The sequence below is a fragment of the Barbus barbus genome (genome assembly GCF_936440315.1).
Source record: "Barbus barbus genome assembly, chromosome: 48".
In the NCBI taxonomy this organism is placed as follows: domain Eukaryota; kingdom Metazoa; phylum Chordata; class Actinopteri; order Cypriniformes; family Cyprinidae; genus Barbus; species Barbus barbus.
This window is the reverse complement of record NC_136726.1, coordinates 11,920,446-11,939,327: the sequence shown is the minus strand read 5'-3', so window position 1 is coordinate 11,939,327 and position 18,882 is coordinate 11,920,446. Positions and strand designations below refer to the sequence as shown.

The 18,882-nt window shown below is 37.1% G+C and overlaps 1 protein-coding gene across 6 annotated transcripts; it reads right to left on the bottom strand.

Moving 5' to 3' along the window:
• Positions 1–89: 89 nt before the first annotated feature.
• On the bottom strand, positions 90–18,641 carry LOC306866787 (dynamin-1-like protein). 6 transcript variants are annotated; one of them, XM_079412138.1, is made up of 20 exons: positions 18,406–18,612; positions 16,619–16,763; positions 16,460–16,495; positions 16,216–16,251; positions 15,638–15,684; positions 11,128–11,199; positions 10,429–10,515; positions 10,177–10,339; positions 9,898–10,018; positions 8,186–8,317; positions 7,887–8,093; positions 7,419–7,539; positions 6,990–7,145; positions 5,798–5,887; positions 5,626–5,718; positions 5,469–5,522; positions 2,518–2,676; positions 2,247–2,356; positions 2,013–2,172; positions 90–746 (listed from the first exon to the last, which is right to left on the bottom strand). In XM_079412138.1, the coding sequence occupies exons 1-20, from the start codon at positions 18,505–18,507 to the stop codon at positions 690–692; spliced, it is 2,148 nt and encodes a 715-aa protein (XP_079268264.1). In that variant the 5' UTR covers positions 18,508–18,612; the 3' UTR covers positions 90–689. The 6 variants fall into 6 exon arrangements, with proteins under 6 accessions (XP_079268264.1, XP_079268268.1, XP_079268269.1 ...); XM_079412142.1 differs by lacking the exon at positions 16,460–16,495 and adding an exon at positions 5,188–5,259; XM_079412143.1 differs by lacking the exons at positions 16,216–16,251; positions 16,460–16,495 and adding an exon at positions 5,188–5,259 and having other exon boundaries at positions 18,406–18,641.
• Between the last annotated feature and the right edge of the window lie 241 nt (positions 18,642–18,882).

Sequence of the window (18,882 nt, the reverse complement as noted above, 5' to 3'; positions counted from 1 at the left end):
TTTTGGTTTTATTAAAAAAGTTTTATACATTTACACAAAAGAGATGAGTGCTGCTTGTTTCAAATCATGTGTACTCACTATCAACAGTCTAATGAAAGTGGTTTTATTTACATTGAGCATGTCACCCTTATATATGGGCCACCAAGTTGAGATCACATGACCCGTCAAATGCTTCTCACTTTATCTCAGTAGCCCCTGTAATTATTTTCACACTAAATTCTTTAAAAAAAAAACCACAACAAAACTTTGCCTGTAGTTGACCACTATATCGAACAGAAATACATAAAAATACTGAGTGCACCTTCGCAAATGTCCAATCATACCAATAGTCGTAAATGAAGCCACAACATCATGACAAACCCTTTGATTTGTTTGAATCACTACCTTTAATTGAGGCTAGATCAGGGACACAGAGTCCTTTAACAGGCTACACATTATCTGCAGCGTAGCTTACATATATGAGAGAGATCAGTGAATGGGAAGGTGTGCAGGTGTGACGTGATATGTGTTGCCCTCAGTGTAGTTCAAGAAGAGTCCGTTGAGTACATACAATTATATTCAATACACACTAACTGACACAGTGCATTTTTCAAGTTGGCTGTCTGTGAAATCCAGACAGAAGAGAGATGCGGCTGACGCAGACCACAGGGTTCGAATGAAGGGGAAAGGGGCTGTACATCAGCAGGACTTCACCACAGGTGCGTTTCTCGGATCTCGGCAATCACATGACTGGCTTTCTGCAAGGCCTAAGGGAAGAGAGGATACAAGTTTTAAAATAGTTGAACATTTCTTATCGTATAATATGATGAAACAACACAATTTCAAATAATATAAAATTATATTAATATCTACATTCATATTAATTGTTTTAATTGATTAAAAAAATAAGTAATGATAGTAAATACAAAATGTAATGCTATTATATAATATTATATAATTAATGATAATAATAATGATAAAATAATATTCACGATTAACAAATAATATTAATGCAAAGAATACTCTGCATTACTAATGCAAGTAACTAAACATCCCGTGCGCAGAATGATGCGCTTGAAGCAACAGTCACAGCTCCACATAGAAAGGTTCAAAGCACAAAGAAGAGATATTAATGCAGTGTATTAAATATGTGCAACAGTTTATTGAGCCTTTTCTTTTAGCAGTTTTCAATTTCAGTTGCTGTGCTCGTTAAGAACATAGTGCTCTCTAGTTCAGTGTTGTGATCTAACAGACACCAACACGATTTTGAAAACAGCATGAAAATAAAGTCCTTTTATTTACAGATCAAGTATAATATTAGGAACATTTCATAATCTTGCAGAGAGTTTCACCGTCTTGACTCTAGTAAGCGAACGCGGCACGCTAAATAGAGGATGACACAGCCACAGCGGAGAGAAGACTTTACGTGAACTTGACTTAAATATTCATCTGTACCTCACATTAAACTATGTAACGTCTTCAGAACACTTGAAATACAGTCTCCTGACCGATACACCGATCCGGCAGAAAATGCCAGTATCGGAGCGAAATCAATAATGAATATCAGATCGGCGCACGCCTCATTAATATGCATTTTTATTATTCATTTTACTTATACACACTATTAAATAATAATAAATTATTATTAACAATTAATAATATTAATGTAATGTAAAGGCTACTCTGCATCACTACACATTTTATATTAATACAAAATAACTAATTATATAATTATTTAATACTACTATTTAATCTTAAATAATGAAGCATTATTTGTAGCGTTATTAAATTCATATTCATGTAAAGGCTAATTAATATACATTATTATTGCTAATTATAGATTGTTAATTATTATTTCATTAATATTGTTTAATAGTAAATTACTAGCAGTATCATTAATATTCATGTAACGACTACATTGTAACGAAACATGTTAGATTAATAAATATTTATTTTAAAGTAATATAATTACAAAAATGTTTACTTTAATATACATTATTATTAATTATTCAGATTATTATTGCTGCCGTTACCTTCAGCATATCTGCGGCCTCATTGCGGCGCTGGGCCATGTCCTCTGACTCTGTGAGGAGGTCGTCCAGCAGGGCGGGTTTATACAGCTGCCCCACTAACTCGCTCTGTAAGCTGTCCTTCACATGGTTGACCAGGAAGTGCATCACAGCCTTTGGTACACTGCAGAGACAGAGAAACAGAATGAGTCACCTGCTTAAAACATGAAACCAGAAACTAATTCACATGGCATCTACCTGTCCTGGATGTTTTTACGGACAATGAGGAAATACGACTTGATGAGCATCTCTATGACCTCGCAGTCCCTCTGTTCACGAGCAGACAGTTTCCGGGCGACCGGCACAGGCTGGCCAAAGATCAGAACAAATCAACACTAATTCATTGTGACCGTGTTAGCAAATGCCTCTCAAAGAGAGCACAAACACTTGTTGTGCTCTCAGTGTTTATTTACTCGTTTTAAGTCATTTCTGTGGCATAATCAAATGTATTTGTGTTTTATGGACTCACCACATCAAGTAGGTTCACTGCATGTCTATTCTGAGGGCTGGCGGGGATGGAGCTCTGTGGTTTATTCTTGTATTCGTCCTGGCCTTCGTCTCCTTTCTTCAACATGCCTCTCCAGGTCCCCGTTCCTTCATCCTGCTCCCCCTGAGCTCCTCCAGCCATCTGACACACATAAACAAGAACGCCACCACACTGAACGCCCACTAGTGATTCATGCACCTTCCAATGAAGTCCATTGGTGTTTTACATATTGTTTTTAGTAGTGGTCGACCGATATATAGCCAAGGCCGATATATCGACCGATATTTGGCATTTTTCAAATATCGGCATTGGCCGATAAGTTTTCTGTTTGGCCGATGCGTTCGAAATGGGACTTTTATTTTGACGGCGCGGAGAACGGCAGCGCCTGAGCACAGAGTGCTCACATTCTCCCTCTTGTCAAGCCCATGTTCGCTGTCATCATTAACAGTTCTGTATAATACGGATAGAAGTCTGTCTAATAATCAGATCTGTTAAACTGTTAAACAAAGGAATTAAAAGGTATACAAAAAAGTATTATAATGATTGCTTTATTATAATAATTGCATTATTAGTAATAGAAAGGGGCAAACATTATAATAGTTTCTCGTTTGCCTTCAGCCAATGCGCATTTATATCATTTAAACAAATCTTTGAATGACTAATGAACATTTAATTTCACAAGCCTTGCAAACTTAGTCAAATCCAGCTGTGAGATCTTATAAAGTGTGCATTTGTATCTTGCATGATCGCATGTTCTCTGTGTGACGGTCAGTCCGTGTGAATTGAATGCGGACAGGAGGAGAGAGTTCAGCTTCACTGGAGACGCGTGATCGACAAACTTTAAACTCGTGATTTCAAATTATGCTGCATTTTAAGCTTATGCCCACTGCCATATTCATGTCATTTTCACTGTGTGCTGTATGTAAAATGAGTGTTACCTTGGCTTTATTTGAAAAAAAAAAAAAAAGATTCCCAATGCACACAAACATCCCAGAATACTGAGTGCCCTCTTGGTTACAGTGTTTACTTCCTTTTTAATGATATTTTTATTAAATATTTATTTATTTGTGAACAATACTTTGTCATCTAAAGTATAATTGTTTATTTTACACATTTATTTTTTTAATCCATTTTCAAATGATTTAAAATTTCTTAAAATAATGGCCATCGGCCACCCTGCTTTCCAAGATATCGGCAATCAAAAAAACAATATCGGTCGACCACTAGTTTTTAGGCTTCAAACTAGTTTGCATACAATGGTTCACACATGAAACACCAATTTTGGCCTTAAACTGAAAAGAAAAGATACAACGGCAAAAAACAGCGGCAGTTGTCCAGGGTCTTTAAAATCAACCTTCATATCAACTCAGCAAACACAATCCGTGTCTCATTCGTTCATTCATTTTTTATTTTTTTAATATTGAAAGTAGAAAATGAAAAAACGGCTCCTTTGAACGAGAATTCAGCTTAAATTTTCGTTTTTGGTTCAGGGTATAAACAGCTTGAACAAACAGATTGAATATTCGATTTCTACGTGTGGGCGGGAATTAAATGCCCCTTTCTGCTGATTGGTCAGTCGAAGATCAAACCGTGCCGTGACCGTCATCAGTTCTTCTGCAGTATCACGCAGCAGAATAATAGTCCTCAGCTGCTGTAGCACAAGAAGCTTAGTTTAGTGCTTCTGTGAACAGTAAAACTATGTTAGTGCAACTAAGCAAATGAAGACAAAGCAAGTCCACATATGCTGAAAACCTCTTTCTCTGTAATGCACTCATCGCAGCTACATTTCATCTTTTTTCATCAAACAAACAGACAAATGAATAGCTCGACACAACTCATACCGGAGCAGAGTCTAGACAGGGCTTTCTTCTGAAATTCTAGAATTTCTATAAATTCTATTCTTTGCATCAGCTGGGTATGGCAGGCCGGGTATGATATGACGGCTGTCATCCTGCTCACCCAATAAATCTGTTTGTTTAATTAATTAATTCGTTTCAAAATAAATATTTTAAACACAAAGACAAAAAGGAAAGAATAATAAATTGGCTTGGGTATATATAGGCCTATAATGTTCATGCAAAAACTATCATTCTGATTGACAACCGATAGACAACAGATATTAAATAGCCTAATGTTAGAGTTTTATAATGATTATAATTCATATCGCAAAAGGATATGCACTTGTGCGTGGCGTAAGCTGCTGTGAAATGTAGTTGCAATAAATGCCGTACAACTGCAGCACCTGAGGACTATTATTCAGCTGCGTGATACTGCAGCAGAACTGATGACAGCACGCTTTGATCTTCGGCTGACCAATCAGCAGAAAGGGGAGTTTAATTCCTGCCCACGTGTAGAAATCGAATATTCAAGCTGTTTATTCATTTTTCTACCCCTGAACGAATAACGAAAATTTAAGTTGAATTTCTCTTTAAAAAGGAGCCGTTTTCTAATTTTTCTACTTTGAATATTAAATAAAAAAACGAATGATTCACGGATTAAACACATTCCTGATGAGTAGAATCAAAACTGAACAGCAAAAACGTGATCTGCTGTCAGTTTAGAGGCTGGTGACCATGCAGTCAGGAGGAGCAGTTTGAGTGGGTTGAAAATCAACTCCATGCTTTGCCCCTACACATAGGGGGCGCCACACACCTTAGGGCCATTGCCCTCAGCAGGCAGCTGCTCGGTGGGCGACACTGACTGCCCACCAAGACCTTTTAAGGACTACAAAGAGAGACAGGAAGAGAAGAGACTAGTCAGCTAGAGAGGAAGGCAGCAGGTTTTAAACTAATTTTGGAGACTTTGGTTTATGAAACAAACTCATTTCTAGAGAGGAAAAGAGAACAAAAAGAACATTGCAAATAGCAGCCCGTCACGTTTTTGTGTTAAAAATATACAATAAGCGTATATCCCCTGATGATTTAACATCATACCTTATCACGGGGCACCGCTGAGGGAAGCTCTCTCATTCGGTTACGCCTCTGCTCCTGTTATGAAGACAAAAAGAATAAACTTCACCCTGAAATATGTTCTAATCAATGGATTTCAGTCAGAAATCTAAATTAAATCATCAATAAAATATCTGTAAACCTCAATGTTGTTGTTCATGAGCCCACAGGCATCTGCAAAGTCTGGGTGTTTGGTGTTGATATAAGCCAATTCAATCGCCACAAGATTGTGAACCTGGAGCACAGCGTAAACACTCATTTAGAAAAGATACACTTGCACATAAAAAGCATGAGAGAAAAACAAACAAACAAACCATCTCATTGGTGACTGGTAGCCTCTTCCTGAGAAGAGAAGTGACCACTTCTACTATGGCATCGTGGAGCTTTGGAAACCTAAGCAACTCCTAGGAAAGAAAAAACAAAATAAAATTGCAAAATATTTAAATAATGCTGATAAAACCATCTAATCATTTAAGTACCAGCAGTATATTTGACTGTTGGATGAAGAAAATGTTGGATAAGAGAAGGTTCAAGAAAAATGTGTTCAATAAACATTTAATTTTGTACTCTTTAGCTTCATAATCAGCTTAGTATAATTACTAAAATATTTATAATTAAACAATTATAAAATAATAATAACACTTAAACTACACACACACAAATCAAACAATACTAGTGAAACTAATAATACAGAATAATATAAAAATTATATATTAATATAATATAATAATATAATATATTTATTAGCATAACTAATATAAAGTCACAAAAAAAAAGATGATGATAAAACAACCTATAATAATAGTAGTAAGAAGAATATAACGGTATATCAATCAATAAAAATGACAAAATAAAACAATGCTAATAAAACTATAATAATATTAAATACAATATAATAACTAATAAACACAAATAAAAACAATAACTTAAAAATGTTGATAAACTAATCATTTTAAGTATCAGCAATTATATTTGAGTGTTGGATGTAGGGATGTTCATTTTAACCGGTTAACCGTTAACCGACCGTATAGAATTTTGACCGATTATTACAATCAGTTAAACGGTTTAAAAAGTCATTTATTTTTTTTCAGTAGGCCTAATTTATCAAAATATTTTAAAATGTTTGCTGCATGGTTAAAATATGCTGCGCATATAAAAAGTTTTTTTTTTTTTTTTTTCTAAAAATGCCTATTTCTGAATGAAATAATAAAATGCGACATACGCGAGTATGTTGCATTTTATTATTTCATTCAGAAATAGGCCTAATGCCGACATGAAATGTTTACAAACATTATAATAAACACCGTAAACATAGCTAGGCTATTTTAGTCCCCCTCATTCTACAACAAATCCTTTCAATTTAACAGTATTTAGAAAAGAACAAGAATAAAAAATATAAGAAGCTATAGCCCAGGGATGCCCAATCAGGGGGGGATGGGGGGATGAGACATGATGCAACAGGCAAAGAACAACATGTATATGCAGACCAACAATTGATCAGTCTACCTGAGTGCTGTAGTTGCTGCAGTGCTGAATGATCCTCTGCATCTCTTCATGCACCAGCTCCACACAGCGCAGACTGGGCTCCTCCAGACGCTTCACCTGCCTCTTCACCAGCAACTCAAACGACACCTCAGGCACGAACAGAGCAGGACGGGGACCCTGTAGAAACACAACATCTACATTACAAACTACAGAAATATATGCCTCACACTATCTAGCTCTACAGTGTTACACAAGAGCCTCTTTAAATCACTCTAATAATGAAAGGTTCCTCAAAGAAGTTTTGCTAAAATAGAAACCTGCAGCACATGGCAGCTCAATGCAGAGCACAGCTGCCTGCAGTCTCTATTTCATATCCATACAAGTACAGTCGGGACTAAATTCAAATTATAAAAAAGGATGCAGGAGTCAAATATTCACTGCAAAACCTACCGTAGCGTTCCTAATAGCTGTGAGGACATCTATGGTTTTAAGTCCTCCAAGAGGATCGACCGACTCCAGTGTCCTACCAAATGTCTCATGAAAAATATAACAAATTCTTGCCCCACCACACCTAAAATATTAGAACAAACAACTATGGTTAGCACTAACACCACCTAGTTTGGGGTCAACAAGATTTTTTTATTTGAAAGAAATAAATACTTTCAACAAGGATGCATTAAATTGATCAACTTATCAAAATTACATTTTGAAATATAGTAAAACAGAAAACATATATTTTAAAATGTAATAATATTTCATAATAATTCAGTTTTTGTATCAAACATAAGTCTCTTAGGCTCATTAAGGCTTATTTCAAAAACATTAAAAAAACCATACCAACCCCAAACTTTTCAATGGTAGAGTATACAGCAAATCAAACAGCTTTATTTGAGTGAGTGGAAGAAAAGGGGAACTAACAGTTCAGCGGTCTCAATGTATTTGGCCGTTCCTTCAATAGTGTTGCAGTACTCAGTGGCGAACTTTGTGATGAGCTGCAGCAGGGTGGAACTCATGTCCTCCACTGGCTCACCGTAGCTGTTTAGCAGGGACTGATACTGAGCTGCTAAAACATTGATACGTGTCTTCAACTCTGGCAGACAGTCCCTAATGTGATGCATCAATAACCTAGTGGGAAAAATATAGGATTTGAATACTTCAAAAAGCAGATATGCTCAGTAAAATTAATGAAATGTGATGTTTCAAGCTTAAACTCTCACCTATTTAATGTTCTGGCGAGATACTTGGTTCCGTTTCTGTTGGCAAGGGAGGGGTATTTCTTCTGCAGGAAGGCATGCTCATCACGGATGGAGTCTGCCACAATTTTCTTATTATTGATGTCCAGCTGACTCCTGTAAGAAGACATTTTGTCTTTTTTTTTTTCAGAAAAAAACTATAACTTTTGTATATATACAGTGCCCTCCAAAAAAATTGGAACAGTAAGGCCAATTCCTTTATTTTTGCTGTAGACTGTAAACATTTGGGTTTGACATCAAAAGATGAATATGAGATGAGAGATTAACATTTCAGCTTTTATTTACAGGTATTTTCATCTGGATCTGATACACAATGTCTGCGCTCAGTTTCAGATCCGTGCAGACTGCATTTAGTTAGACGTGTAACCAACATGAAAACCAGAGAGGTGTCTATGGGTGAAAAATGAGCAATTGTGAAGCTGAGAGAAGATGATGAAAAATCAATCAAACCATTGCACAAACACTGGCAATAGCAAGTACAACCATTTGGAATCTCCTGAGGAAGAAAGAAACCACTGGTGTACTAAGTAACACACCTCAAACGGGTAGATCAAGGAAAACATCTGCAGTTGATGACAGAAACATTGTGACAGCTGTAAAGAAAGACCCTAAAACAACTGTTAGTGACATCAGCAACAACCTCCAGAGGGCAGGAGTGAAGGTATCACAATCTACTGTTCGCAGAAGACTTACATGTTAATACTTTGGGTAACATGAAAAATGGGTGGGTTCAAACAAAAGTATTAAAGGTTCCCATTACTTCTTTCTTTGCACGGAGCAATTTACTTACACAAACCTGTTTACATTTTCGCAGGACAGGGCAGCTCACTTCTTCCGAACATGCAAAATGCACATTTATTATTTATTATTACATTTGTTTGCCTCTCTGTGGCCACATAAGCCTACTGTATTTTGATGCAGCTAAATTCTCAATAAAACTGTTTTCATTGATATATTTTACCATTTCTGTTGTCAGACAATGGAATAAATATGAAATAGTGACTAAAACGTGACCCATTAGGACTAAATAATCAGCTCTCCCTTCCAAGATGTTAATCTGCACAAAAATCCTGATTTATAATCCAGCCATCGTCTGATAAAATCAAATAGGCTATACATAAGATAAAGACAATAGCTGTGCTGTGATTTCGGCTGTACTTGCATGTTAAATTAGAGAAGCAACATGATATCTGTTTTAACGAAAAGCGCTGTTCCTCTCAGCCGCTCGCTGAACAGAGCAGACGCACAGAGAGAGAGAAAGAGGTTTGTGCGCAGCGGGGAAAAAAAGACCTCGCACTCACGTGGCAGTTCCGGCGAGTCTCAGAAACTAAATAAGGTTAGGGCAAACCTTATAAAGATTGGTCGCTAGGGGCTTTCTGAAAAAAAAAAGTTGCTAAAGTGGTCTGAAAAGTTGCTAAATTGACAACACTGTCAGCATCTCCATCCATTTCCATTTCTCCAACTATAGTAGTACGGGCTAGGCCACATGTCAAACAGAAAATACACGCTGCGTTAATAAAATTTGTGCCATTAAAATGAATTTGCATTAACTTTGACAGCCCTAATATATATTAAATAATTATTTAATACTCTCTCTCTCTATATATATATATTATTAAAAATTATTAATATAATAAAAAACAGCCATATTAATAAACATTTATCTTTTTTTGTACCTGTTAACCACTCCAATCAGTCCTAGTTTGACAGGAATGACTCTGCCCATGAGAACATCCATTGCATCCGTACCAGCATCCATCAAATCTAGTTTAGTCACTACAGCCAGCGTTCTGCGACCTAATAGCAGAAAAGAAAAAAATTCAAATGCTGTGTCACAAAAAAAAATCTGCATCATACAGCTATGTGGAAAAACAGCACATCACACAAACTGAAAGGTACAGACATTGTGTGCAAAAAATGCACAAGCAGACCAAATTAAATGTTAATATGCTGACCGTCTGGATCCACCTCACGAGCCACTTTCAAAGCTTCAGAGGTGGCCATGTCAGTGTTCGCTGCAGTGACAGCTAAAATTATGCAATTGGGATTGCTGATGTATTTTAAGATCAGCTCGCGGATCTGCAGCTCGATATCTTTAGGCTGGTCTCCCACCGGGACCTGAACATGAATATATCAGTGTCAGCATCAAAAAATAATCCACAAAAGAAATATTTAAACAGGTCAAGCTAAGCTTCTGAATAAAACACCTTTGTGATGCCAGGCAGATCCACCAGCGTGAGATTGACAACATGTGGTGAGAAGATTTTCAGGTGAATTGGCTCATCACTGATCCCCTGTGAAACAATGACACAACATTCTGTATTTGTTAAACTGCAGATGTCAATAGAAACTGCACTACAGTTCAAAAGTTTTGGGTTGGTAAGGTATTTTCATGTTTTCGAAATAAGTCTCTTATGTTCATTAGGGCTGCATTTATTTGATCAAAAACAGAGTAAAAACACTAATATTGTAACATATCATTACAATTTCAAATTACTTTTGCATTTGAACTCATTTAAATTTTTTTATTTATTCCTGTAATGGTAATGTTGAATTTTCAGCATCATTCCTCCAGTCTTCAGTGTCACATGATCTTTCAGAAATCATTCTAATATGTAGATTTGTTGCACCATCTTAGTATTATCAATGTTAAAAACAGTTGTGCTGCTTAATATTTTTGTAGAAACTGTAATATATTTTTTTCTGGATTCTGAAAAGTTGAAAGGAACAGCATTTATTTTAAACAGAAATCTATCAAATCTTTACATTTGATTTTGATCAATTTAATGCATCATTGTAAAAAAAAAAATCTTACTGACCCCAAACTTTTAAACGGTAGTCCACATACAGGTTTAAAAAATAAACCATCATCTGATTTAGTTCATATAACTATGACTCTTCCTTACCTTGTTATTTCCAGAAATTCTTTCAGTTTCAGTTTCAATTTCCTGTCTAATCTCATCAAAATCTGTGTAGATCTAAAAGGCAGAGACTCAATATTAACAATCATGATATCTCGCTTCACAAAGACTCAAAACTTCCATAAAATTAAAGAGAAAAACACACCAAGGAATGGCATTAATGTTACATGAGGTGAACACAAAGCATGCATCTACACTCAAGACCACATTGAGAATATATCCTGTGATCATTTGGACCAACAGGAATTAAAGGGCTTGTTCTTCTTCATCTGCTTATCATCAAACTATAAAACCAAACAAACTCACTGCACTGTTGTTTGTAGCACATAAATGTATCTGACAGCCAGAATGGCTTAATAAAACAATACTGTGAAGTGTCTCTTTGATGTAACAGCATCTTTTTCACCTGGATTTACTCAAATATGATGTATGATATATTTAAAGAGTTGGATGATTCCATTTTAAACATGTCTTGAGACACTGGGTCTCATTCATTAATTGTTTGTGATATCTTTATATAACCACTTTCACAATAATTCATCAATAACTTTTGTAATCAAATATGTTACCAAAAATCCCCAAAAAACATAGGAACCCACATGTACACAAACCACATGCTCTTGGTGGCCTTACAAACATGTTAAGATTAAATATATATATATATATATATATATATATATATATATATATATATATATATATATATATATATATATATATATATACACACACACACACACATACACACTGTATCTCACAGAAGTGAGTATACCCCTCACATTTTATTATATCTTTTCATGTGACAACACTGAAGAAATGACACTTTGCTACAATGTAAAGTAGTGAGTGTACAGCTTGTATAACAGTGTAAATTTGCTGTCCCCTCAAAATAACTCAACACACAGCCATTAATGTCTAAACCACTGGCCATAAAAGTGAGTACACCCCTAAGTGAAAATGTCCAAATTGGGCCCAAAGTGTCAATATTTTGTGTGGCCACCATTATTTTCCAGCACTGCCTTAACCCTCTTGGGCATGGAGTTCACCAGAGCTTCACAGGTTTCCACTGGAGTCCTCTTCCACTCCTCCATGACGACATCACTGAGCTGGTGGATGTTAGACACCTTGCGCTCCTCCACCTTCCATTTGAGGATGCCCCACAGATGCTCAATAGGGTTTAGGTCTGGAGACATGCTTGGCCAGTCCATCACCTTTACCCTCAGCTTCTTTAACAAGGCAGTGGTCGTCTTGGAGGTGTGTTTGGGGTCGTTATCATGTTGGAATACTGCCCTGCGGTCCAGTCTCTGCTTCAGTATGTCACAGTACATGTTGGCATTCATGGCTCCCTGAACTGTAACTCCCCCAGTGCCGGCAGCACTCATGCAGCCGCAGACCATGACACTCCCACCACCATGCTTGACTGTAGGCAAGACACACTTGTCTTTGTACTCCTCACCTGGTTGCCACCACACACGCTTGACAACATCTGAACCAAATAAGTTTATCTTGGTCTCATCAGACCACAGGCCATGGTTCCAGTAATCCATGTCCTTAGACTGCTTGTCTTCAGCAAACTGTTTGGAGGCTTTCTTGTGCATCATCTTTAGAAGAGGCTTCCCTCTGGGATAACAGCCATGCAGACCAATTTGATGCAGTGTGAGGCGTATGGTCTGAACACTGACAGGCTGACCCCCCACCCCTTCAACCTCTGCAGCAATGCTGGCAGCACTCATACGTCTATTTCCCAAACACAACCTCTGGAAATGACGCTGAGCACGTGCACTCAACTTCTTTGGTCGACCATGGCGAGGCCTGTTCTGAGTGGAACCTCTCCTGTTAAACCGCTGTATGGTCTTGGCCACCGTGCTGCAGCTCAGTTTTAGGGTCTTCTTATAGCCTACGCCATCTTTACGTAGAGCAACAATTCTTTTTTTCAGATCCTCAGAGAGTTCTTTGCCATGAGGTGCCATGTTGAACTTCCAGTGACCAGTATGAGAGAGTGAGAGCGATAACACCAAATTTAATACACCTGCTCCCCATTCACACCTGAGACCTTGTAACACTAACGAATCACATGACACTGGGGAGAGAAAATTGATAATTGGGCCCAATTTGGACATTTTCACTTAAGGGTGTACTCACTTTTGTGGTCAGCGGTTTAGACATTAATGGCTGTGTGTTGAGTTATTTTGAGGCGACAGCAAATTTACACTGTTATACAAGCTGTACACTCACTACTTTACATTGTAGCAAAGTGTCATTTCTTCAGTGTTGTCACATGAAAAGATATAATAAAATATTTACAAAAATGTGAGGTGTACTCACTTCTGTGAGATACTGTACGTACATACATACATACATAATCTTAAATACACATTAATTCTAAAAACATGATTCATCAATAACTTTGATACTAAAATTGATTCGAAATTTACCAAAATTTTTTAGTAACAACTGAAACCACTTGTATACAAAGCAAACAGTATAAAGCTTTAAGTGGCCTTATATACATCTTAAATATACATACAGTATGTACAGTAATCAGTTTAAAATCTGTTTATTGAATTTGAACTGGTTTTGAGGACAGCACACCTGACATTGCTCGAGGAACTTCCTACATATTCTTATAGCTGAAATATTTAGAGAGCATTGTATGTTTGCTGAGAGTGACTGCAGGTTTGTGTGAAATTCCCTTATATGGAATTGGAATAGACCAAATTCATGTGCATATGTGATTTAGGTGGAAACTTTTCACTAAAAAATATGTTTACATACAATGCCCTCCAGAAGTATTGGAACAGTAAGGCCAATTCCTTTATTTTTGCTGTAGACTGAAAACAATTGGGTTTGACATCAAAATATGAATATGAGATGAGAGATTAACATTTCAGCTTTTATTTACAGGTATTTTCATCTGGATCTGATACACAACTTAGAAGATAGTACCTTTTGTTTGAACCCACCCATTTTTCATGTTACCCAAAGTATTGGAACAGATAGAATTAACATAGATTAAAGTGAAAAAGACTTAATATTTAGTTGCAAATCCTTTGCTTTCAATAACTGCATCAAGCCTGTGACCCATTGACATCACCAAACTTTTGCGTTCTTCTTTTGTGATGCTTTTCCAGGCTTTCACCGCAGCCTCCTTCAGTTTTGGGGGGTTACTCCCTTCAGTCTCTTCTTTAGCAGGTAAAATGCATACTCTACAGGGTTTAAGTGTGGAGATTGACTTGGCCAGTCTAAAACCTCCACTTCTTTGTTGTTTTGGCACTATGTTTTGGGTCATTATCTTGCTGCACGATGAAGGATCTCCCAATCAGTTTGGTTGCATCTTTCTGTAAATTGTCAGACAAAATATTTCTGTAGACTTCTGAGTTAATTTTGCTGCTGCCATCATGTGTTACATCATTAATGAAGATTAATGAGCCTGTCCCAGAAGAAGCGATGAAAGCCCAAGCCATTGCATTACTTGTGTAATGTGTACTATAATGTACACCTGTGTACACTGTGTTTCAGATGAGCTTGTATGTTTGGGATCATGAGCAGATCCTTTATTTCTCCAAACTTTAGCCTTTCCATCACTTTGGTCCATAAAATCAGTCCATAAAACCTTGTCCCAGAATTTGAGGCTCGTCTCCTATTCTTCTTGCTAATGAGTGGTTTGCATCTTCTGGTGTAGCCTCTGTACTTTTGTTCATGAAGTCTTCAGCGAACAGTAGATTGTGATACCTTCACTCCTGCCCTCTGGAGGTTGTTGCTGATGTCACTAACAGTTGTTTTAGGGTCTTTCTTTACAGCTGTCACAATGTTTCTGTCATCAACTGCAGATGTTTTCCTTGATCTTCCCGTTTGAGGTGTGTTACTTAGTACACCAGTGGTTTATTTCTTCCTCAGGAGATTCCAAATGGTTGTACTTGCTATTGCCAGTGTTTGTGCAATGGTTTGATTGATTTTTCATCTTCTCACAATTGCTTGTTTTTCACCCATAGACACCTCTCTGGTTTTCATGTTGGCTACACGTCTAACTAACTATCAATGTAGTCTGCACGGATCTGAAACTGAGCGCAGACATTCAGTGCTATTTATTGTTTGAATAATCAATTAATAGGACACACCAGGGCAACAAAACACACCTGTCAGTCACATGTTCCAATACTTTTGGTAACATGAAAAATGGGTGGGTTCAAACAAAAGGTGCTATCTTCTAAGTTGTGCATCAGATCCAGGTGAAAATACCTGTAAATAAAAGCTGTAATGTTAATCTCTCATCTCATATTCATCTTTTGATGTCAAACCCAAATGTTTACAGTCTACAGCAAAAATAAAGGAATTGGCCTCACTGTCCCAATACTTTTGGAGGGCACTGTATATAAATAATCCATGCAATTAATAAAATTGTTCACAATGGACACCTAAAATATCCAAAGGGTCACACGTTTGTTATGAAGCTGAGAATTATTTGTCTGAATATCTGTTGTACTGCTTTCCATACCTTGTTTTTGGTGTGTAGAAATTTCCCCCACTCATCTCCATCCACTCCTGTGGGAAACAACATTGACAATGACATTATGAATGACACAATACTGGGTCACATAACCTATATAAACTTTCACTTTCTTCTGAGAGTTTACTCTGCTAAGTAGGATAGGCTTTTGTTCCACAACAACATTTTTCAAAAGCACCAGTACAGCAAATTAAACAAAAACTGCTACAAAACAAAGGCCAAGCGTAGTGCATTGTGGGTAGCACAGCAAACCTAGCTTATTCTAACACACACTGTCCTAATAAAGCCTTTAAATCTTTCCTACATGGTGACATTCAAATAGCAACCGATGACTGTTATTAGTAAGTAAACAGACATTTAGAGGCCCCAAATCGTTCATACTCACCACTTCAAATTTGAAACTGAAACTGGATTGTATGCTAAATTCTTCAGTCTGGGGTTGTTTAAGCTAAGCCATTGCATTGGCAGCGTAACCACAGCTTATAATCAAATAATGGGAGCAGGATGAGGAAAAACACAAAGCTGCTCAACACAAGCAAAAGGGCAAAAAACAAGGAAAAGGAGACCTTTGTAAAGGCGCCCATTTTTCCACACATTGGGGTCTGTGTTTAAAGAGAGATGACAGAGGGTTAGACTGCAGCAATGCCGTCTTTATAGGACTCTAGAGTAGCCAAAACCACACAAATGCAGAGACGCCCAAGCTAAAAGCTTCATCTATGGATTCTTATGAACTAGATTCTTTGTTTTTTTAAAGTTCACACATTTAAACAAACAGCACACAGGAATAAGCACACAGATTGTGATCACTACCTTTTCCTATCTCTTTTGACTTAGCACTTGACACCACTGCATCACCATTGATTGAGAAACCAAATTAGAAACAAAGCAGCACTGAGAAACTTCCTAAATCCACACTGCAGGTCATTAATTCATGCTTTTCTGACATACAAATAGAAAAAAAGCAGATACCGTTCTCCTCGCCGGTCTTTCTTCTGTCCTCAGAGTCTACGTTCACCAGCTGGAGGATGAGAGGCCTGCGGGTGACGATGCCCGTCCCGCGGGGCAGGAGGTCTTTGCCAACTAAACTCTCCAGCACTGAACTCTTCCCGCTGCTCTGTGATTGAGATGAACCACAAAAACAAACAAGTCAGTACTGACTAAATATACCTGGATTTCTGAACATTTAGGCCTAGTTAAGAAAAAAATATGATTGAAGTAACTAAAAGTTCAGTTTGTTGATCAAACCAGTGCTTTGACAGTTTAACCCTACTGCATCATATTTGAACTTCTAAAGCCTCTAAATTATCGACATGACCAAAACTGTCGAAAAACCTGTTATACACAATCTACTACAATCCTTCTGCCATCTGACTGATAGTCTATAGTTTTCAGAATGCAAAAAGCCTTTTAGTGTAATTGTAATTTTTGAGAAAACTTGAGAAACGTTTATCTTTTCATCCCTTAATCATCATTGTACTGTATTGCATTATGTTTTGCCCAACAATAAAAACTACAGCTTTAATTATTAAACCAAGCATTTAAATATCATCTTACTTAAGACATATTACTGGGAGATACAGAGTGACAACTGATATTATTATGCATTTTAATGGTCTGTTATACTGTTTTAAATAATCTCATTACAAGCTACCACTATTTTTTAGCTATATAAATAATAATATAAATATATTTGCTCAGTTTGGGCCTCTGGATAAAATTGAAGTGTTTTTTTTTCCCCCTCCTCAAATGTGAGCTTCATATTCCTTTATGAGCCATAAAAGCCCGATATGATACAAAAAATTAAACGCATGCAAACTTTATTTATTTTTAATTTTATATGTCTAACTTTACAGGGTTAAGAAAACTTTCTTGGGCACCCAGACAGCTATATCCTCTTAAGGATATAATAAAAGTCAATAAAAGTCCCTGCTTTAAGACTCTTTAAACTTATTGTACATTAAGTGTGTGTGGCAGAGTAGGAAACTCCTCTTGAGTCAGCCTCTGGTTTACTTCCATTAAAGGTCTATATTACAACACTATCAAGTATGCAATACTTCCATAACGACGTGATGCAGATATCTTGTGTAATGTCAGGATGGAAAAGATCCACAATCTTTTTTTACCGTAGTTCTACTCTACACATGGTACAGTGAGCTCTGCAGCTGTCCAGTGCAAACATGCTGCCAGAACTGTCAAGTTCAGACGGACTGTGGCGCATCTCTTCTTGTGTTAGCTTCTTGAGCTCAACACAACCCTAAAACTCACTTTGTGATATTGCTGATACTGTTTAAACGTAAACACATTCCTAACAGTATGAATTTTCACATAATATGCCTGTGAAGTCAATTATTGAAATAGGAATGAGGAAACAAGCGAGGACTTGCGTTAGCACGCTAGTTAGCTGGACAGCGCTGATAGCATTATTTGAAAGCCCACTGCAGATTTGGATTTTATTGTCTTAATTTTCGGTATATTTAATGCGACATTCGTTTATTTGTCGTTGACCTTACCATATGTAACATTGTATTAAAAATATCGCAACAGTAAATAAATAAATGTAGCTAATACTAGGCTGTGTTTAAAAACAATTGAACTGCCTAGCTAGGGAGCTTCACAGGCGCACTCGAACTTCAGATTCCATTCCGAACTTTCGCGGCCTAAAATGCTGTCTAGGTAGGTACCTCACTAGGTTTTGAGACACTGCCATAAACCTGTTTCAATTTGAATGGAAATCGCAACTAAAACATTAACGTTACCTGCGTTCCCACCACTGCAATCTGAGGCAGCTGGATAATATCCGCCCCGACTGTGTTAAAAACATCCTGAAGTTTGTTAATGACAGGAATAAGAGCCTCCATCGCGTTGACGATCTATTCCCGTCAAAATCAATGAGCTAAGGTGAATACCCCGGCTAAACACGGCACAAAGTCATCCAATGTCCCTCACAGTGGCAACATGAACCAACCCGGCGGCGGAAAAACTGAGCCCCGGTGCATTATGGGACTTGTAGTTTTAGACGAGACAACAGCTGTTGACCCACTTTTGAATTTTCTGGAAATAAACTACATTTCCAAGCATTATTCTGAGTGAATGCACCAAGGCAAGGCAACCGTAACTATGGGGTGCAACAAAAATATTTTGGAGCTTTAGGAAAACATTTTGGGTGAGGTAAGTTAACGTAGCGCTGAGTGGCAATATTACATAAAATTTGGCACATGTAGACACGTGGTGTT